This window comes from Malus sylvestris, chromosome 11 (genome assembly GCF_916048215.2).
Source record: "Malus sylvestris chromosome 11, drMalSylv7.2, whole genome shotgun sequence".
In the NCBI taxonomy this organism is placed as follows: domain Eukaryota; kingdom Viridiplantae; phylum Streptophyta; class Magnoliopsida; order Rosales; family Rosaceae; genus Malus; species Malus sylvestris.
In genome coordinates, this window is record NC_062270.1 from 37,502,932 (window position 1) to 37,526,003 (window position 23,072).

The 23,072-nt window shown below is 37.6% G+C and overlaps 2 protein-coding genes and 1 pseudogene across 7 annotated transcripts in view; all 3 read right to left on the reverse strand.

Moving 5' to 3' along the window:
* The window catches only part of LOC126590057 (cytochrome P450 CYP72A219-like), a 38,279-nt gene extending 18,363 nt beyond the window's left edge, over positions 1-19,916 (reverse strand). The window contains exon 1 of the mRNA XM_050255545.1: positions 19,868-19,916. The gene's annotated coding sequence lies outside the window, so the exon portion shown is untranslated. The remainder of the gene's footprint in view (positions 1-19,867) is intronic.
* Positions 1-23,072, reverse strand: part of LOC126590056 (polycomb group protein EMBRYONIC FLOWER 2-like) — a 44,397-nt gene that overhangs the window by 14,765 nt on the left and 6,560 nt on the right. For 5 of the 6 annotated variants that reach the window (XM_050255540.1, XM_050255539.1, XM_050255543.1 and 2 more), the window contains 5 exons: positions 22,973-23,021; positions 22,488-22,571; positions 22,122-22,201; positions 21,821-21,910; positions 20,979-21,308 (listed from right to left, as the gene is read on the reverse strand). In XM_050255540.1, coding sequence (XP_050111497.1) covers positions 21,188-21,308; positions 21,821-21,910; positions 22,122-22,201; positions 22,488-22,571; positions 22,973-23,021 — 424 coding nt within the window. In that variant the 3' untranslated portion in view covers positions 20,979-21,187. Of the gene's footprint in view, positions 1-20,978; positions 21,309-21,820; positions 21,911-22,121; positions 22,202-22,487; positions 22,572-22,972; positions 23,022-23,072 lie in introns of those variants that run through there. The other variant, XM_050255542.1, reaches the window with a different exon arrangement.
* On the reverse strand, positions 17,526-19,923 carry LOC126590070 (cytochrome P450 CYP72A219-like; annotated as a pseudogene).

Consider the following 23,072-nt stretch of genomic DNA (forward strand, 5'->3'; position numbering starts at 1 on the left):
AACAACAAAGGTGAAGGTATTCCCCTATCAGGTGAAATAGTTCCAAAACATATTGGTCTTGGACTTCATTTTGGGGTTAGCATCGTTATCATATCTTCTTAAGCTCTCTTCAAGATTCTGTAATTCCCCGAATGAAGGTTTTATGGCACATGATCTCCTTCTCCCTCAGTCTTGCTATTGCCCTTTCCACCTTATTTTTGCTTCTCAATTGAAGTTGATTTCTCCCCCCATGTGGCACTTTTCAAACTTCACATTTTCGGAGGTTTCTGATGTAGCAGGGACTTTTAATGATTTCATATGGGCTTTGTGTTACCTTTAAACTCTCCTAATCATAGAAGCTCCCACCTCCTTTACTAGTTTTCCATCCTGCCCCCTTTACATACCATTTTCGCCCGAGTCGAGCATAATCCTTTTTAGTGACTGGGGATACTAGGTTCTTTGTTCTTCCTTTCATTATAACATCATTATAACTTGGTTGGGAAGACCTTACATCCATCCATTTTGGCATTTTGGCCTCTTTATCCTCCACTTCTTTTGAGGCTTCATAATTTCTAAATACCTCGGACAAACCTTTTGATTCAGAGTCCCCTCCTAACCTTTGGAAGACATTTCTGGAGGTTTCCTTCTCAATTGTCCGTCTGATATTCTTGCAAGCTTCTTGCTCTTCTTTCTCTCTTCTCCTGATCAATTCTTAATCAATAATAGCTTATGATGCTGGACTTCTAGCTTAACTCACACTGGCACTTGCTACACAACACCACCCCTTTGACTATGGCTGCTTTAGGTCTCTCAGGCAACATGATAGCTCCTTCTGTAAGTCTGTCAACTTACCTTCTCTCTGCCCAAGTCAGGTTGATCATGTTTATTGGGCTCTTTGGGAAGGGGTTTGTGTCAATCATCATGTTGGCCTAGGGTTTCTCCAATAGCAACTTTCCCTTGACTATGAGCTCTTGTATCCAGTCCTTGAACTGTACACAGTTGGTTATGAATGGTTGAAGGTATAGTGTAGCTTGCAATACTTATTTCCTCTTAATTCCTCGGGCTTAGGCATCTTTTTTATGCTGTCGGGCACAATCACTCTTACCCGCACCAACTCTTCATAGATCTCTGAGGCTTTGGTTAAATCAAAAGAATAACTATGGTATTTAGGGAGCTTCATAGGGACAAATCCACCATCATTCATCATTACTTTTTTATCTTTGACTGGCTAGACCAACCCTTTTACCATTAAAAGTTTGAAGGGAGTAGTAATCTCTGCTGCTCACATTTCCATTCCCTCTTATCCATGACCATTATTTTCTTCTGGCGCTGCTCTTTCAAACTCTAATTGGTGAATTCCAGCTTTATTCTTGTAAAAATGAGGCACCTTGGATGAGTGTTTCACTTGTTGTTCCTCAATGAACACCTTGGATGAGTGCTCCATTTGCCCCCAATTAGCAATGGAATTACGAGGCAATAGAGAATACCATTGAGACGCTAGGCCAATCAGCGAGTTACTAAACAATCTTAACTTATAGTTAGGATTGTTTTCAAATGCTATGCAATGGTTGGAAAACTTGAAGATATGATCTCTAGATGACACATTGCCATCTTCTCCACTAAAAGTTAGGAACGCGGGCATCTTAAAGTTGAGGGGAACGCGGGCATCTCTGGATGACACATTGCCAAAATTATGTTCAGGCAAAGAATTCGACCCTTGCACGGCTCTCCTTGGCAGTTCTGGCACTTGGTGATGTGAATGTGGGGGTCTTCTTTCTAGTTGCTACACTACAAGAAGAATACAAAGTTAGTTCTGAAAAGTGCCTTTGTGGGACCTTAGGAGTAGGCCTTGAGGCTCGCAATCAAAACTAACAAAGTGTTTAGGCGTGCCACTGCTATCTCAGTATAGCAAATGTAGAACAAGTGTATTTTAAATTGATTACTTGCGCCCCAAGTTACTCAAACTTCTAGTTATCAAAAGATTGTCATAGATGGGTTAAGTCTGCATTAAGTTCTTTTTCTTGCCTTGTAAACAAGGACTTTTAGTTCATGATCTTGTATGTTCGAGTAGAGGGAGTCCAAGGCCTTTTAAGTCATTTGTTTGATTCCAAGTTACTCTTAATGAAAACAAATATATTAAGTTAACCAAAACTAGATGCAAATGGGACTTTTAAAATATAAAACAGGTGGAAATGACTTGAATACATGCTGAAGAGTGCATTAAGCAATATATATAATAATTTAGAGAACAAACAAAAAGACTTGGGCAAGATTTCACCTTGTTTGGCAAGGTTGAACCTCTTGCAACCACTTCTCTTTCAGTTTACAGGGGTTATACGTTATGGTAAACAGGTTTACACAATGGAATCGATACTACAACACTAAGCGAGGTAGCATAGCTTTTATACTAGGCAAAAAAGTGCTTTTCTAAGGGAACTATTGCTAAAATGACTGAATCTGGGTTGATTTCAGCTTTTTGGATGCAAATTTGGCTTGAGAGCAGAGTCTGTATGTTTGTTTGTTTGATTGGTTGAGTCTCTTTGTTCCTGATGCTTGCTTCCCCTTTTATAGGCAATTTGGCCCGACTGCTTTTAGTTCTACTTTTGCTCAAAAGATTTTTGAGGGTAGTGAGTCACATCTTTTTACTTGTAGTGCCACTGGAAAGTGCTTTTTGACTGATAATAGGTTGGTCTTCATCACTTGTCACTTCTGTTATAGACACGTGGCTTGAGTCTTGGCTGAGAAAGCTTTAGTTTGTTTCTGAACTCGAGTCTTCGTTTAATTTGGCATCTTTGAACCTTCCTTCATCCAAGCCCAATATTCAAATATTAACCCAAACACCTTCATTTTTTTCTTTGAAAAACACCAAAACCACTCATGCATCATATTTGAGTTTGTGCTTTTTACATTTTGAGTTTATATCTTATGAGATCTGGCATACATATTTTCAAGTCTCGCCTCGATCTTTATGGATTTGATATTTGGAAGCAGAAAAGAGGAAGGCGAAGAGGATGGTGAAGGAGGTGGCAACCTATGTCAGGATGAAAAGGTCAAGATCTCTTCTTTCTCTTGCATGCAGAAGTAATTTCATTTTCATATTGAACTTATAATTTGGGTGATTTGCAATTTTGTTATGCATTTAATTAAAAGCACCTATTCAATTTTGCAATTTTGTTGCTTTGTTCTTTTTCCCTTCATTTATGTTGGTTTTGTAAGATATGTGGTTTTTTTATCTTTGATTTGGTTTTTATTCATAACTTTGGCAGAAAGAAGTTCAGATTTCACATAGACCATCCTGGTGACTTAATTTATGGAGCAACAAAGATGGGATGTAAGTGCAAAGGTTTCCACAGAAGAGTAATTTTCAAGTCTTTTTAATTAGGGATAAAATATGTAAAATTAAAGTTGTTTTAATATATTTCAATGGATAGTTTCGAATGTCGTAAATTGTAATATTCCAGATGCTTGTGCTTGTGGGCAGCTTTCATTTTTGGAAAAGAATTTTTTTTTTTTTTTTTTGGCCTCTATTTTGGCTGCCGGGAGTGTTTATATTTTTTTTCTATAATTTTTTAATTTTTAATTGATAGGGCACGATTACAAAAATTGTGTGAATACGGATGGGAAAGTCTTCTAACAACCTTGTCAGAACCAGGCACAAAAAGGCTCTTATTTGTTCTTAAATGTTAGAGCGCAAATGACCATATTGTGCCTGACACGCCCCGACCCTGAAATTCCCCGAATACCAGGATAGACATGTGATGGCCGACACCCGAGGTTGACGAAAGCCATTAATTGATACAAAAGCTAAGAATAAGAAATGAATAAGGGTTAGAAATTTAAAATACAATGAAATAATAATTTAGGAACGTGCTCAGAGCATACAACTAAACCTAATCACTAAAAAGAATTAAGATAAAATTGAACGAATAAAAGAGTGGGTCCTACATCGAGAGGATTCAAAGATGTTGTTGGGGAAGTGTCTTGACGCCGGGATTTGGTGCCTTGATCCTAAGTTCTAAATGGGGGCGCAAAACAAATGTGAGTGGACCAAGTTCATATATATATATAATAATAATAAAACAGTTATCAATGTACTAACCCCCATAGTTTATATATAATGAAAACTACTAGCATAATAAGTTATGGATTTAATAAAAATCCTAGCATGCCAAAAATATCTCAAAAGTCATATCGCGGAAATCAAAACAGTAAACGTATCATAGATCGTCTCGTAAGCGTGGTGTGCTGCTAGAAAGATCACTGAATAAATATAACTTCCGGCCTAATACCTGCTCCGTGGTCTCTGCGCCCGTAGCCAGAGATTACCAACTCCCGGCCCAATGCCTACTCCATGTCCCTCAGCCCGTAGCTAGGGATTATTTCTCCCGGCCTAAATGCCAACACCAGATCCTCACCCCAGGCAGCATAGTGTCCTCTAGGTACGCACAAATAGTTACGCCTCTCATAAATAACCACTTCATAGTATAAAGTCATCCATCATCTATACTATAAAGAAGGGTTTCTAAAACATGTTCTAGCATCCTATCCTCATCCATCAAATAGTCTACTAGATCATGGTTTTTATAGACAATACGATATATCAAAATATAGCTCAATATAAGCCAACAATTGATTCCTCACCAAAAACACGAGACGAAAATCAATATATTTAATAAACAGACTTCACATAAATCAAATCATAAACACGTAGGCATGCTAATCATTTATGCAATTAAACTATAAAATGTAATTTTAGAAGGGGTCCACTCACAGTACTTAGTTGCCAAAAGCTACGCCACTAGCGAAGACGGAAACGTCACAATAATTGCCCCTAAGCACATAAAGAGTCCAATAAATAAAACTATATAATAGCAATTGAATTGGGGAAAATGGACATTGGAAACGGATTCAGAACGTTGAATTACACTAAGAAGGGTCCCGAACGAAAACCCAAAAAGTCAACCCTAAAGTTAACGTTAACCCTCGGTCAACGGTCAAATTAGGTCTAATGGGTTTTAGGCTTGAAATGCCGATTAGGGTTTAGGTTTAGGTTGAAATAAGGTTAGGATCTATTGAGTTTTGGTTTTGGATAGGTTAGGTACAAAATGGGTGGTTTGCGCTTAAGCCCAAATCCACACACAACACACACACACACACACACACACTCACACACACACACTCATAACCCAAAGGCCTCACAACCAAAAGGGTTGGGCTCGGCAGGGAAGGCCCAAATGGCTTAGGTTTGGTGGGTCGCCGGACCCAATGGGAAAGAAAGCCAGAAATCGGCAGGAAAATGCACAACCTTTAAATGGCCATAACTTTGTCAAAACTAAACGAAATCAAGTTATTCAAAAGCAAAAGTTGTAGCCCTCAAAGAGACGAAGAGAATGTTACCTCACATGACGTCTAACGAGCCTTGGTTTGGCCAAAAAATGCCTTGAAACCCTCGAAGGTCGCCGGAAACTGGGTAAGATTCAAATGAGTATAACTTCTTCAATACTCAATGAAATTGAGTGAAACAAAAAGGAAAGTTGTAGTACTCGATGACATAAAGAGATTGATACCTTTCACTGTTGCCAACTCACTGTGGTTTGGCCGGAAATTATCTCGAAAGTGATGGTGCTCGTCGAAAAATATGGAGAATGCTCCCCGAGCTGTTTTCACGTTTAAACCTTCACCAAAAACCACTTTTTAACAACCACTAAGCCTTCTAGACTACCAGGGAGAAAGATGGAAGAGTGGTTCAACTTACCTTTGTTGGAAAACACCTGCACAATGACTGTGCATAGTGCAAAAAATAGACCGGAGAGGTGAGGGAGAGAATGAAGGTCTGAGTGTTGGTGATGGGTGGTGTCGTCTTCGTTGATGTGGTGTGGAAGTGAGGGTGTGTGGGTTGGTTCACGGGGAGAAGGAGAGAGTGTAGAGAAAGAGCACGAGTAGAGATGAGAGAGAGAGGGAAAAGAAAGAATTGAGAGATAAGAGAAATCGGGGACACAAAAGCAAGGTGGGCCCTCTGGGCACACGTATTAAGACCCAAAAACAATTTTAAAAGCAAGATAAACTCAAACTTAGTGAAAATACAATTTAAATTAGGGGTGGGGTGTAACAATCTACCCCCCTTAAAAGAATTTCATCTTCGAAATTTAAAATCATTTACTAAACTGAAATACTCGAAAATAGGAAGAAGAATATATGTATAAAGAGAAATCAAGTCAGAGTGGGTGCATCAAAGAGAATATGCCACACCGTCGCGAGTGGGTTGCAAAATCCTCTATCATGCCTCCAAACTCTTACTTTCATTCTCAACAGTGTGAAAGTAGAAAACATACTTTATAAAGATATAAAGTCGAAAACGCATATTAACGTAAGGTCAAAAATATGTATGTAAAATACAATAACATCAAAATAGATAAGTAATAACATATAGGTTGAAAACTCAAATCAACTTAAAAATGAAAATAGAAATACTTTTCCAAAAACATTTGTAATGTCAAAACAATTAACTAGAGTAAATGAAGTTAAAATACTTATACTGAAAACCAAAACTGAAAAATGAGAGTGGGTCTTACCCAAGAATTCGAAACGTTATGTACTCTGAGAACAGATGTGTCTTTAGGTCGAGCTCCAAGAATCAAAAATCCGTAACAACTGTCGTAGACGAGTCTTCCCGCCCACTTGCTTAATGAACCCAACAAATAAGCTATCGATATCATAGTCTGCAACCCACAATATCGACCTCACATTTGTTGTCTTGATAAGAAAGTAGTAATTTCTCAAAGGTGTACAATTTCCCATATCGTAGGATCGATCATCCAAATACAAGTTCGCAAGACTTTTCTGTCAACCAATATTGTCCGTGAAAAACTCTTGTACCATGTCGTAAAAAGTGCCATACACCAAACCGAACAAAACAGAAAATGTAGTCGTAACACTTTATCCAGCACCAAGCATCAAATTCTCTTCAGTTTTAACTGTACCTTGGGATTCAATAGAAGTGGCTACCATGTTAAAAGTAGACCCAAAAACTCGAACTAAGCAAGCAAAAAGCAAGAAGTCATCTTCCTCAACACGCAGTATCTCTTGGGAACTGTTGTAGTGCTCAATCCACCTCTCCATTTTTGCTTAGTTGCATATTTCTAGTCAACCAAGGTCAAAGTTAGTAGAAAGAAGAACGACTCGCAAATGGTCAACCTAAAAACAAAAAAGAGTACACACCTTTTGAGATAAGTGTAAAGATTATCCAATTCTCGCTTCGACCGTCCTGTAGTGCCATCCCAGAATGCACCAAACAAATCTGCTAGAAATGTTTTAACAACCACGTACTCACAACAATAAGGTTCAAAAGTGAAGCAGTGGAAATATGCGTTGAGACAAACACATATCGTTGGAAAATAACCGATATGATGCCTATGAATTCTAGTAAGATGGTGATACAATATGCTGACCTTCAGTACTAAAACCTTCAACCAACTCTTACTAAAAGATTGCTCGAACCTCACACCCATGTGCTCTCGAACTAAAGGATCCTAGTGAGAGGTAGTGGAAAGCTGCGTTGAGGCGAACACATCACATCATCAAAAAGGTATACCAGAGTAAGATATAATGGTTATGAATTGTAGCAAGATAATGAGTGGTGACCATTCAATTCAACATGAAGATATTGATGCAATCTGCTGAAACCTCATACCCACATGGAACTCTTTCTGGTAAGTCTGGTAAACTTGTGAAAAGATTATACTCCTAATATTCCTGTCCAATTTGATAAGAATTGGGCACACACTTCCGCCAAATCCATTGATCATGAATTCCTCACTAATTGAGCGAGAAACCATGTCGGAAAGGCTGAGATAATACTCCAGAATTTGAGAGTCAAAACAAGTCCATTACAATCCAGAGTACAATATATCGAGATTTGAACTAGAAACCATGCCGACAGAATGATCCAGTTTCACAATGAGAGACGAATAAGCAAAGGAAGGTGAAAATGCAGAAATAGAAGTCACTATTTATGATTATTTTGCAAATCATCATAGTATGGTCAACTGGTTTCTTAGCCAAAAAGGAATTAGGTCTAAGCTAAAGAATAGTTAAGAACTGTTGATAAGATTTGATGACGCTAAAGAAATTTTGAAATTCACAATACTTTGTGAGAGCTGTTTCAAAGTTCAAAAATTAAACATAGAGCCTCTGAATCAGCAGAATGACGAAGAAGAAAGATACAAAGCAGCCTGCGTATGCATGCAGTGACACGATTGGCTACCTTAAAGTGATGCTCTTGCGCAAACCAAAGCTCATTGAGTCCAGAGAAGTTCAGAGTAAAGCTCAATCTTCATACAATGATGAATATGGTAGAGTCTCAAGCCATTAAACTGAAAATTACAAGGCTGAACATTTAGTGGACAAGAGTACTGATCAGTTGGGCTACAAGCGAGAACCTAAGTCCATCTCTATCGAAAAGTACATGGACAAGGAGCTAGGGTTTTTCACCGAGTACCAAACCTAGGTGAAGTTTAAGGAATCTGTTTATCCAAACAAGTTTGGATCTTCATCATCTAATTCCAACTACGACAACAATAAGAATTGCAACTCCTTTTAGAAATTGATGAGAACGTCTGTTACCGAGGAGTTTCCCAAGAAAAGCAATTAATGTAAACAAAATCAACACTCGAAGAATTTGGTGTAAAGCTGACGGTCAACGGTTAAGGAACTTGACTTCATCGCTAGAGAAATCAAGAAGATTATCGATAGAATAATCGTCGAGGACTTGTACCAAAGATCCACACGAATTTCCTCAATGGAAACGAGTTCAAGAATGTTGATTCCAATTCCAACTAACACTTTCCAGATTTCATCACAACCAACGTTTACTTGTTTTCTCCAACATGCATGTCAAATGTCTTAAGTAGTTTCCACATAGATGTGACCTTGCCCGCCATTCCTAGGTAACACATGTCATAGAGTGACACCATCGATTCAGAACCTCGATTGGTCTTAACCAATTCGTACCGCCAATCCAAAGATTTCGATGTAGAGCCAACTTTACCTACAATTCCTAGGAAACGCATGTTGCAGAGTGGCATCGCCATTTTGGATCAACGGCTGGTTTTAACCAGAATTCCTCAAATTGAGATTTCTAAAACACGTCACTGAGTATCGATCCGATGTTAAAAGTCGTCTAACAAAACAAACACGTCACTTGAGGCACAATCCCGACAAGAATTCTTGTTTTTCAACCAGAAGGTGACAATTCAAACAAAGAAAGGTTCGCACAACTGCTCCGAATAACACCAAATCTAGAAGTCCTGACATCCAAATGATGTCAAAACTGACACTTTACGAGAATAGAAGAGAATCCTAAGTATGCTCTAAACAAACCACGCTCTGATACCAATCTGACACGCCCCGACCCTGATATTCCCCGAATACCAGGATAAACACTTGCTGGCCGACATCCGAGGGTGACAAAAGCCATTAATTGATACAAAAGCTAAGAATAAGAAATGAATAAGGGTTAGAAATTTAAAATACAATGAAATAATAAATTAGGAACGTGCTCAGAGCATACAACTAAACCTAATCACTAAAAAGAATTAAGATAAAATTGAATGAATAAAGAAGTGGGTCCTACATCGAGAGGATTCAAAGATGCTGCTGCGGAAGTGTCTTGACGCCGGGATTAGGTGCCTTGATCCTAAGTCCTGAATGGGGGCACAAAACAAAGGTAAGTGGACCAAGTTCATATATATATATATATATATATATATAATAAAACAGTTATCAATATACCAACCCCCACAGTTTATATATAATGAAAACTACTAGCATAATAAGTGATGGATTTAATAAAAATCCTAGCATGCCAAAAATATCTCAAAAGTCATATCGCGGAACAACATCGCGGAAATCAAAACAGTAAACGTATCATAGATCGTCTCGTAAGCTCGGTGTGCTGCTAGAAAGATCACTTTATAAATATAACTCCTGGCCCAATACCTACTTTGTGGTCTCTGCGCCCGTAGCCAGAGATTACTAACTCCCAGCCCAATGCCTGCTTCATGTCCCTTAGCCCGTAGTTAGGGATTATTTCTCCCGGCCTAAATGCCAACACCAGATCCTCACCCCAAGCGGCATAGTGTCCTCTAGGTACGCACAAATAGTTACGCCTCTCATAAATAACCACTTCATAGTATAAAGTCATCCATCGTCTATACTATAAAGAGGGGTTTCTAAAACATGTTCTAGCATCCTATCTTCATCCATCAGATAGTCTACCAGATCATGGTTTTTATAGAAAATACGATATATCAAAATATAGCTCAATATAGGCCAACAATTGATTCCTCACCAAAAACACAAGACGAAAATCAATATATTTAATAAACAGACTTCACATAAATCAAACCATAAACTCGTAGGCATGCTAATCGTTTATGCAATTAAACTATAAAATGTAATTTTAGAAAGGGTCCACTCACAGTACTTAGTTGCCAAAAGTTGCGCCATTAGCGAAGACGGAAAGTCACAATAATTGCCCCTAAGCACATAAAGAGTCCAATAAATAAAACTATATAATAGCAATTGAATTTGGGAAAACGGACATTGGAAACGGATTCAGAACGTCGAATTACCCTAAGAAGGGTCCCGGACGAAAACCCAAAAAGTCAACCCTAAAGTCAACGGTCAAATTAGGTCTAACAGGTTTTAGGCTTGAAATCCAGATTAGGGTTTAGGTTTAGGTTGAATAAGGTTAGAATCTATTGGGTTTTGGTTTTGGATAGGTTAGGTACAAAATGGGTGGTTTGGGCTTAAGCCCAAATCCACACACAACACACACACACATACACTCACACACACACACACACACACTCACAACCCAAAGGCCTCACAACCAAAAGGGTTGGGCTCTGTAGGGAAGGCCCAAAGGGCTTGGGTTTGGTGGGTCGCCGGACCCAATGGAAGAGAAATCCGGAAATCGGCCGGAAAATGCACAACCTTTAAACGGCCAGAACTTTGTCAAACCTGAACGAAATCAAGTGATTCAAAACGAAAGTTGTAGCCCTCGAAGAGAAGAAGATAATAGTACCTTACAGGATGTCTAGCTCGCCGTGGTTAATCCTCGGAGGGCGCCGGAAACTTGGTAAGATTCAAATGAGTATAACTTCTTCAATACTCAATGAAATTGAGTGAAACAAAAATAAAAGTTGTAGTACTCGACGAGATGAAAAGATTGATACCTTGCATGCCAGCCAACTCGCCATGGTTTGGCCGAAAATTATCTCGAAAGTGATAGTGCTCACCGAAAAATATGGAGAATGCTCCCCGAGCTGTTTTCACGTTTAAACCTTCACCAAAAACCCCTTTTTAGCAACCACTAAGCCTTCTAGACTACCAGGGAGAAAGATGGAAGAGTGGTTCAACTTACCTTTATTGGAAAACACCTGCACAGTGACTGTGCATAGTGCCAAAAATAGACCGGAGATGTGAGGGAGAGAATGAAGGTCCGAGTGTTGGTGATGGGTGGTATCGTCTTCGTTGATGTGGTGTGGAAGTGAGGGTGTGTGGGTTCACGGGGAGAAGGAGAGATTGCAGAGAAAGAGCACGGGTAGAGATGAGAGAGAGGGAAAAGAGAGAATTGAGAGAGAAGAGAAATCGGGGACACAAAAGCAAGGTGGGCCCTCTGGGCATAACTATTAAGACCCAAAAATAATTTTAAAAGCAATAATATTTTAGTTGATGCATTGACAAAACTACGTGAAAATACAATTTAAATTGGGATGGGGTGTAACAGTGCCCTTTGACAAAACTGCACAGCCATAGAGGGCACAATAATATTTTAGTTGATGCATTGTTGCTTTTGTTCTATGGGCACATATGTTGGTGTCCTTTGACTTCATAGGGCACATTTAATTTTTTGTGTACAGTGCTCATATTTTTTTGTAGTGCGGCTAATATAGCAACTGTTACAAACTTATGATTATACCAATATATAGTCATACCATAGTAACTGTTACAGACTTCTGATTATACTAGTATATAGTCATACCATAGTAGTTACAGACTTATGATACAAATGCAATTACTAAGGGAAATAATAATTTACTAGAAAGGGGTCCTATCCAGATTCTTTTCACCTAATCCTTCTCATCAAATAATCTGGGGCCTTGAAATTTGATCCAACTGCTAAAAACACGAGCCCACTTTAAAAGTTATAATAACTTTAGCCGTTAAATCAAATTTTAAGAACTCGGATTGTTTGATGAAGAGGATTAGGTGAAAGGGATCCGGAGAAGATCCCTTTCTGAATTTAGTGCGACGCTGTTAAGAACACGTGCTAAAGAAAAGAAATAATACTATGGTGTGTCAGGCCATAAAATTAGACTGGACTCTCGTTCAAACACCATGGAAAGAAAAATTGGCAAATTCACAATGGCTTCCATATATGCTCATTTCAGCACGGTTCAAGGAGTTTGTGGCAATTTTCGGATAATTTTTCAGTTTTGTATGATTTTATATGAATTTTACACCGTATATTGTATTTTATCGAATATATGATTCAGTATCAAAACGACGAGCATGTTTCAAGGAATCTGTATCAATTTTAGAATATTTTTACGATTTTTCTCTGATTTTATTCTCAAGAAAAACACATATAACTTCTTATTCTCACTGCCATGTGACAGCTTCTATGTCATCACTAGGGTTTAGGGTATTATTTCATTACGTGTCACAAGGCATCATCCAAAAAATACCCACAAGGGTAGTATCGAAATTTGGTTGTACACAACCCAAATATGTGATGCATTTTGATTGGTCCAAACTCTTGCAAAACTTAGGTGGCAGCACCTGATAAGGCCACATGTTATTTAACAATAAATTAATTTGACATCCGAGTTTGTATCTGAGTTTACATCCAAGTTTCATCAACGCAACTCACCCAAGTCATCTGAGCTTACATCCAAGTTTCATCAACGCAACTCACCCAGGTCAACTATAAGTCCAACTCAACCCAAGTCAACAATATAAACCCTAAACACAACATGTCAACAAGTATTCATAAATTTAAACAAGTTTTCATCAACACAACTCAACCAAGTTAAAAATATAACTCCATCTCAACCAAATTTAACAGTATAAAACCTAAACACAACTTTCAACAAGTATTCATAAACCTGTATCAATCTCAAATTTCAACAAACTTCATCAACAATCATGAATAATTAACCATGAACGCTAAATTAATTTTAAAAAAATTGAACATAAATAAAAAGTTTACTTACCAGGGTTCCAAAATTTCAAAGTCACCAAATCAACAACCCGAAATTTCAAAGTGACTTTAAGGGAAGGAACTATGACGTCGATTTGGAGGAAGCAAGTTTGTCGTCGATTTGAAGGAAGCAGGTAGGCAATCGATTTGGAGGAAGTAAGTAGGCTGTCATTCCTCAGCACAAGCTGCGAACGAATTAAGGTGCGTCTTTTGTGTCGGAACAGTTTAAAACGAAGTATGCCACTGTCGGTTTCGAAGACGCGGTGTGGAAGACGCCGTCAGAGACAGTGTGAAACTCGAACGAAATTTTTTGAATTCGCGTGTAAGTGTTGGGCAGAGGGAGACGACAAAGTAAACTCACGGGGAAGTTACAAATTCAATTTTTGTAACTATTGTCCAATTCTGTAGGCCAATAATTAATGGGTCATTTATGACCTGGTTTCACGCTAAGCTTAATTGGCTGATGTGAGCCGTTTAGATAAAATTCAACAGTTTACGTTGGTCCAAACAGATAGTCTGCACAATAGAATTTGCGAACTTCAGGTTCACGGTAATTATAATCGGATCAGTGGCTGAGCCACAATGGGGCCATGACAGTCCCAGACCCGTTCTGCAGCTCCTACCATATAGCATATAGCACGTTGTTTTACAAAACTGTTATAACACAAGTATATCCAAACTGCATGAAGGATCAATTGTGTTGAAAAAAAACTAATTCTGTTATAAATAAAGGTCCATTGTATTGACAGTTTGGCCGCCATGTGTTCAACAATTAGTTTTATGTTTATTGTATAATTTTCCCAATACTAATTAAACTCATAAAAACTCTATAGGTTCATCCTTTTCTTTAGTTTATAAAGACCCATGCCAATGTAAGCATTATGTGTTTTTTTTTTTTCACTTAACACTAGAAGGACTTAGGTTTGACTCATGTGAATAGCGAGTTTGATATCAAATTATTTTTATGGACTTATTATATGATTTAGCTCAAACTTTCACCCCATAGTGTAAAATAAGGTTGCATCAGAATAATTATTCATGCCAGTACAAAAAAAATCTCTAAATTTTCTCCCTTATATTTTGTTTAATGATGATCTAGCTTAAAGACCTTCCCAACCTGGATTTATGGCTCCGCCACGTGATTGACCCGCTTCAGGAGGCCCAAAGGTCTTAGGTCCATTCGGTACACCCCATTTCAATGCCGAAATCGTCACACATGATGGTCCTCCACCTATTTCGATGCCGACATCGTCACACATGATGGTGGCGAGGTGCACCGACCTCGGAGATGTTACGGGTGCCCTTAGGATGCCCTAATCCAATGAGATTCTTTGGGTAATCTCTTGGATTCCAGTCGTCATAGACGACCCCACCATCATGGGACGGCGGCTTCTGGCATCATGTTGACTAGCTAGTCCTCACAGATGTAGGATTTTCTCGGTTTATGGCGAGAAGATAGGGTGGCCTTGGCGTCTAGAGGTTAGGAACACTACCGTAAAAAAAAACGATGTGTTGTCTAGGCCAGGGCTAGGGTTTGGTAACTTGGCTCGTTGCTTGGCATGGCTCATCCTCTTGCCATGGGGCGCGTCTTCAAGTTACGGCTACTACGGATTTTAGGATTTTTGAAATAAAAATAGCTATTCTTACCATCTCTCTAATAAAGATAAGACCCAAATGTATTGGCAGGTCCTATCTCTATTAGAGAGATGATGCAAATAGGTGATAAATGTAATATTACTCTTTTAAAATCCTTTTTTTTTCTTTTCTTTTTTTGATATACCCACACATACATCGACAAGTAATTTGCATATAACGAAGCATAGTAATCTCATTATACAAAGTATGAAATAAAAATAAAGATCAAAGGGATTAGGGTTAGAGTTGCTTTTTTTCTTTTTTCTTTTTTGAACAATAATATTATATACACTAAGGGGGAGGAGGTCGGTTGAGCCTCACAATGGGCTAGTAATAATGTTGTTCAAATTCACATTTGGTGAAATCAAACCTAAAACCTCTTACTTACAAGTAATACAAGTCTTAAAGGATTTGATCTCTACAAACACCTACTAAATTCCTATTTCTAATTTACACAATCGCATTCCTATAATAACGTTGTTTACGACACACATGATAATACATCCTTCATATAGCAAAAAAGGGAAAAGACCCAAACGAAAAGTTCTAATAATCTTTATTCATGTCAGGCCAAACCAAAGTGAGAAATCATTTTAAACACCCACGTATGAAATTGTTCATCAAAGATTACTCCACGCGACGTTTGAGTATATACACATACAGTAAAGTTGCTATAGATACACTATCAAAAATTACCATTTGCAACGAATTTTACCCGACGGATTGTTGTGATATGTAATCAAAATCACCAATCATGAAAACTGGTACGGAATAAATTAAACTCTAAATATTAATGGAAAATCATAAGAGTTATCAGAGCATACAACATGTAAGCTTAAAAGGGTTTTTATCACAAATAGTCCTTGAAATTGACCATCATCATCAAGATGGTCCCTGAAATTAAAAATCAATCAATGTAATCCCTGAAAATAGGTGTCGCAAATCAATGTGGTCATTCCGTCACAATTCTGTTAAAAAATCCATTAAGTGCTGATGTGGCACATAAATGGGCCCCACAATATTTATAGGTTTTTATCACAAATAGTCCCTGAAATTGACCCATACAATCAAGATGATCCCTGAAATTGACCCACACCATCAATATGGTCCCTCAAATTGAAAATCAATCAATGTAGTCCTTGAAAATAGGTGTCGCAAATCAATATGATTTTTCTGCCACAATTCTGTAAAAAAAAAATTGTTATGTGCTGATGTGGGTTTAATAATTAATTAAAATAAGTTGTCTAAATACCTTTTTGCACAATGAATTTTTTTTTTCTTATAGTAGGCCTACTCCGAAAAAAGATCCATTTCATAAATTCTCAAGGGCACAAGACTTAACCAAGGCCTAAGAGGGGGTATGGAAATAGTTTTCAACCAATAATGGATGCACCTCGGTTATAACCTCGTTATCTCAAGTCAGACCTTGTCGTTCTTTGCATCACTAGACCACCTGGAAAGCGCAAACAAGCTCTTCAAGATAAAGGTTGTGAGGATATTAATCGCCTAAATGTTAATGGTGATGTTCCAATAGTTGTTGCTAATGGGTCAAGCCATCACCAAAGGTGATCTCGATCTAGGTTCAATTCAGTGAAGGGTGTCGAAATGTGTAAAGATAGGTGTATTGAGATTTCTTTTAGAGAATAGAGAGCGAATGAGGTAGAGAAATGTCGACTGGGATCAGAGGTGATTGCATGACTGGGTTTTTGAGTTGACAATTTTTTTATTAACTACTAAATTATTAAGCCTATTTCTAATTTTTTTTTAATTTAATTAGACTTGTGTGACCCATTTATGTATCACATCAGCACATAATAGTATTGTGACAAAAGAACTACATTGATTTGAGACACTTACTTGTGGGACTGCATTGATCAATTTTCAATTTCAGGGACCATTTTGATGTTACGAGTCAATTTTAGGGACCATTTTGATGTCGTGGGTCAATTTTAAGGACCATTTGTAAGAAAAAAGGACTTGTGGGGCCCATTTATGTGCCACATCAGCACTTAACATAATTTTTAATAGAATTGTGACAGAAATACCACATTGATTTGGGGCACCTATTTTCAGGGACTACATTGATTGATTTTCAATTTCAGAGACCATTTGTAATAAAAACCCAACTTAAAATTGGGTAAAGTCATAAGACTCAATTTATGAGCCAAAATCTTGAACTCCATGATATTCACACAATTAATGGGGAAGACATAAATCACATAACTTGATAACTAGTCGTTAAATATCATCTACAACCTTTATCTTGAACGTTCTGTAGATGAGCCGTCGGTGTGGAGAAAATTAGGTTCTCTCTTTAGCCTTGCTTGCACGTTAAAACCCTAATACGTGTTTTTCGTTAGTGCAACACTATATGGGTATGCGCATTGTTATAGGTAAAGAGAACCTATTTCCTTGAAACTCATAATTATTTATCACCCTTCACAATAATATCCATTAAACACTAGGACCATATCATGTGCACCACATTAGGTTATTAAAATATTCTTACTGGAGGCTACGTCTTGCATCACAGGCGAAGCTGAACTCACTGCGTCACTATGCCCTATCTATATCTAGCTCATTCTTATGTAGCAGCTGCTAGAAATAAGATGCAAGACATATTAGGCGGCAAAGTTCTATTTAGAGAAAATATATGCATAACAACACAATACATGGTTTAGAACTTTAATGTCAAACATCGATACAACAAAACTAATAACGACATTTACGTAAAATTACGTGAGCACCAGATTGAGGTTGAAGAGTTGCGTATGTTAAAGGATCATGAGCATAGGATGAAGAGAGCTCGAAGGTAAAGTGTTGTAAGATCAATGATAAGGCAAGTTTTGATTCCATCATAGCAAAATTTTGGCCAATGCAAATCCACGGACCAGCGCCAAAAGGGAAGTATGTGAATCTGTTGTTTGTTGCCTATGAAACTCCTCCTGAAAACCTCTCTGGTTTGAACTCATCTGCATCGTCACCCCACAATTCTTTGTCATGGTGAACAAGAAGTATGGGTACATAGACGTCGACTCCAGCTGGTAATGATAATTTCCCAAGTTGTGTTTTCTTGTGAGTGATTCTAGACATCTCAACACCCGGTGGGTATAATCTCAGAACTTCCAGTAAGATCATGGTCACCTGGGGCATATTATAGGTGCAGCTAATTATTTCATGTAAGCGATATAAAACATTCAAATTACAAGTTTATACATATAATTAGTTTACAAGAAAACATTAGACACTTACAACATGTAGGTGCATTAGAGCATCAAAGCTTGGTGTGTTATTGCTTCCAATAACCTGCAGGACTTCTTCTCTTGCTCGATTTTGCCAATTCTGAATGTGGCTTAGTAAAACCATTGCCCAAACAAGCAATGCTGCAGTGGTCTCTTGCCCGACAAAGTAAAACAGCTTACACTCCTCAATCACTTCTTCAATACTCATTCCAACGTTTTTGTTGTTCCCATGTTCTTTAATTTCCTTGGAGTTGGATTCCAAAAGCACACCCAATAAATCATCTTTATTAATATTGTCACCTGCCTTAATCGTCCCCTCTCTTTTGTTTATAATATCCATGATTAACACTCTTATCTCTTTATTAATTTCCTTCATCCTCTTGTTCATTTTTGATGGTAGAAACCTGCACAAATGTTGAACTTGTTACATTAGTAGTAATTTTTTTTTCTTTTTCCAATAAAAAAAGTTAAATTTTACCTCCATCCTGGGATATAGACACTTGTTAAGCTTCTTCTTAGAAGTGTTGCACCAATTCTCGCATGCTCTTTCAGCAGTTCGAATATTTTCTTTCCCTCTTCATAGCTACTTCCAAATGCAGATCGAGAAATCACATCGCCTGCCAAACTCTGAAGCCAAGGCCACACATCCAACTCATATAAACCCTCGTTGGCGACCAAGTTCTCCCATGTGTCAATCATCTCGCTACAACTTTGGTAAAATGTCGGTACCATAACCTGCAATATGAGAAAAATTATTAATTATCACTTTATCACCAATATATATAGATCTTCAAGAATTGTTCATAGTGCTGGTGGAGTATATGAACAATGAAAAACGACAGGGAGGCTAGTTACTTATAAAATACACACAATTGTTAATTAGATCTCCGGGAATTGTTCATGCAAAAAAGGAACAGAAGAAAACGAAAGCTCAAGAAACTTGAATGCATGTTGGAAATATACAGTACAATACCTTTAGCTTCTCTATATGGAATGCTGGGTTGATAATCTTTCTGTGTTTCGTCCATTTCTCACCATCAATATTTACGAGTCCCTGTGAAAGTACCCTTGTAATTGGATTACTAAGTGGCTTCCGAAAATCATCGTATCTGTTTAAGACATCTCTCAAATCTTCTGGATTCAAAATGTTCACCCTCAGGGTGGGCCCCATCCAAATAAAAGAATTCTGACCTGCAAATTTTAGTTTTTGTTTAATTAACTAATCCACGTCATGTTTAACTTATAAGAGTTCTACACATGCATGGTGATATGAATGTAATCAAATATTTGGCATACCGTGAGAGTTCACAATACTAATTAGTATACATACATACATACATGTTAAACTGTCCCACATCGGTGGGGTGAAGAAAACCCAAGGGGTTTAAATGGTATTACCCACTCTAACTAATACAGAGATATTTTGTGATAAAACCTCACACCTGACGGATTGGGTATGTGGTTAAGTTGGGGACATTGATAATATCAGTGTCGTTAGAGTAGGGTGGACCCGCCGATCAAAAATTCCATGGGTTTGGATCTTGCTTGTTTGTGCATCATGGAGCTTTCTTTCAAGTCTCCAAACAAAAGTCTGTAGGAGTTGCCCCCCAAGCCTTGTTGCCTCAGGTATCTTTCCAATTTCTTTGGCCTGAACCACACCCAATTCAGCAAACTCCATGCCCATGCTACAATGCTAACCAAAACAACAGTTAGGGCAACACTGCCCAGTGAGGCTTCCATTAACCTGTAGCGAGAAAGAGAGGGGAAGTAAAGAGAGAGATGGAGTTTTGGTGATGAGGAACTTGTTTGAATGGTGTGGAAAATGCTTGTTCCCTGTAAGCACCTTATATCCAGTCTTGATCCACATGTAAAACGGTGGTGTTGTACGTAAGAGGATGGCTTCGTGTCAGTTTGCATGGAGGTGTAGGGATCCAGGTGGCATTTGCAGGTATATGTTTTTCCAGTGTGCTGGGTACACGACCGATAATATTAAGTGTAATAATTCAATTGATTGAAAAGTTAAAAAATAAATAAAAAAGTAAAATAAAAAAAACCACCAACCAATAGGATTAAGACACTTATAAGTGTATCAGGTTGTCTTTCCGATCTACTAAAAATCTCCGTGACTTAGGACAAATTTAATGGTTAGCACATCATAATGATGCGTTAATAACCGAAATTTTTTTATAACATGGATAAGGATAAAATTGTTGTCTCAATTTTAGTGTATATTAATAAAAAGTAAATAAACACACGTGCTATAATTTTAATTAGTGAAATCGCAACATCGCGTGGTGGTGATCCGATACATTGAAAAATTTCTCCAAATAATTCATATGCATCAACAAATGTGCAATTTAATATGATGATACGGCTTTATATCAAAGTCGTCAATTGATTTTCACATGCAAGGATGGCTAATAATCTCCAAATTAAATAATTTTGTGCAATGATGATCTTTAGATGATGATGATTAAAAAAAAAAAAAGAACAATTCGAATATGATGTTTGTACAATAAAGATACGTTAATCTCAAATGGAGGGACAAATAGGTTCCCCCCTAGAAAGGACACACTTTTTAAAAAATATTCTACACAATTCGTCTATACTACAAAAATAAAGACTCGAACTTTGAATGTAAAGAAAGAGAACAAGCTCCTCTAACCAACTTGACTAAACCTAAGTCTGCACCAAAATTGGTACTCTTTATCTTTCTATTATGCATAGACTCAAATTGCAATTATTCCTGGTTATTATCAATTTAGTTAGTTTTATTCATATAGCATGAATAAATTATTTGAAATAAAAGGTAACTAAAACATAACCTGAACACTAAATCACCGTTAAGAAAGAACTTAAAAATTTTTAAGACATTTATTGGAATATCTTTGCTGTGTTTTCTCTCATGTTAGGATACATGGATACATATAGTACAGTTCCTACATTCATCTGGAAAATCGCATACAGCTCATTACAACAAAGGCAATAGGCATGGAAAAATCTTTCAGCCCAACTATGAAATAAGCAAACATAATACAAAATGGCGGCAACAAAATAATCTCGTTCAACTTTGGGGTTCCGACGCCAGGCTTTGACATTGTTCAAGAATTATGTTACAGCTGTTCATGGTCCGTGCGTCAAGGAGACCGTGATTCCACAATTTGAGCATAAATAATCTCCAACACCTGCCAAAGTGAGTCGTTGTTTGAGATTCAGAAATTCTAATCAAAAGCACATCATGATAATGCTACATTTTCCTCCAAGGCAATACGTAAAGCATCCAGTGCGTGAGAAGACAAATTATCTTATTGTCAGATGATACTAGGTGCATTCCGGATGGCTTTCGCTGGATAGGGGCTGGATAGGGGCACGAATGATGCAAAGACAAAATCACTTTATACAGACACTGTTCAATACTGAAGGTGAAGTCCTTAAACTTAAGACCAAAGAAAGGGTCTGACCAAAAAAATCTTGAGGGCAAAGATTGAAAATAGTTAAATACTTAAACTAGGTCCTTATGTGAACGCCACTGTACATATAGTCTTTAGTGGTACGTTTGAATGAGGGACTTTTAAGTTCATGAAACTTAGGTTTTAATTTGTTAGGAATGGATTAGAAAAATTAGCTAAAGGGGGTTGTAAATGACTAGATGCAATAATTTCAAAGGAACTAAGGATCAAATGAGTGCAATTATTACCATATCAGAGCAGGGGATTTGACAAGATCTTGCCCGTGCAACCTCGAAAATGCCTCGCACCCCCAAGGAATATGACCATCAGCCAATACCCTGCCAACATTACACAAAATATGTCATAAAGAATCGAGAGAAAAATAATGTTCTTCCACATACGAAAATGAACTTGTCCCTTTTTCTTTGGTCCAGTGCTTGTCCATCACTGAGCATTATTAGTGCAAATGAAGACCCCTACCAAAAGTGCCCCTTGATATCCAAGTCCAACAGTTGTAATTGAAAGAATTGAGAAGTGTAGAGAAATTACTGTTGCTTCCTCACGAAGGAGTTCCACATATGCATCATTTTCTTCTCATCTTTTGTCACATCAACGAAATCATCAAGCATCTACAATAGAGTAAAATATCACTCATTCATTTGCTGGATGCCACGTCAATATAAAGTGGTGCTAACATATTTTCAAATAAGCTCCCATATGTTCAACGCAGATCCATCAGCGCACGGGAATACAAAGAACTTAAAACAAGTCCAGATGGCACGAAAATCTTTTCCTCGATGGCTCGATCGGACATTAATAAAGGTCATGTCTGACCGAAAAGTAGTTGCCTAAGACGAAAAGTAGTTGCCTAAGAAACATATGCTCTTGCATCAGAGAGGAGGTTTAGTTTTATACCCTTCGATCTTCAAGATCAGCAACATCATCATCAACCTCATCCTCACTATCCTGATCTGACAAAACTTGTTCCAACATCATCGGCTTCAAGCATAAAAATAATAATTAGAAATACAGTGCCGCATATTCTAAGCAATAGTGTCATTTAAATATATGAGCCAAGGAGAAACTAAACTAGTGACATCTGTTGGCCTCTGGAGCTAGCAACTGAGCAAGCTGGCTAATATAGCAACTGTTACAGACTTATGATTATACTAGTATATAGTCATACCATAGTAGTTACAGACTTATGATACAAGTGCAAGTACTAAGGGAAAGAATAATTACTGGACTCTCGTTCATACACCATGGAAAGAAAAATTGGCAAATTCACAATGGCTTCCATATATGACTACTTCATAATTAATGATAACTGAAAATTTCACTCCAGAATAAAGCTTAAATGGTATTGGGTGATACATTCATCACATGAGTTGTTCTCTCACCTGGGCCCTATGTGAGTGAAAGAACTTTCGCTTCCGCAGGAGGGCACAGCTGAAAATATAGAGAAAACTTCTAGATAAAAACCTTATTCATATGTGGCTA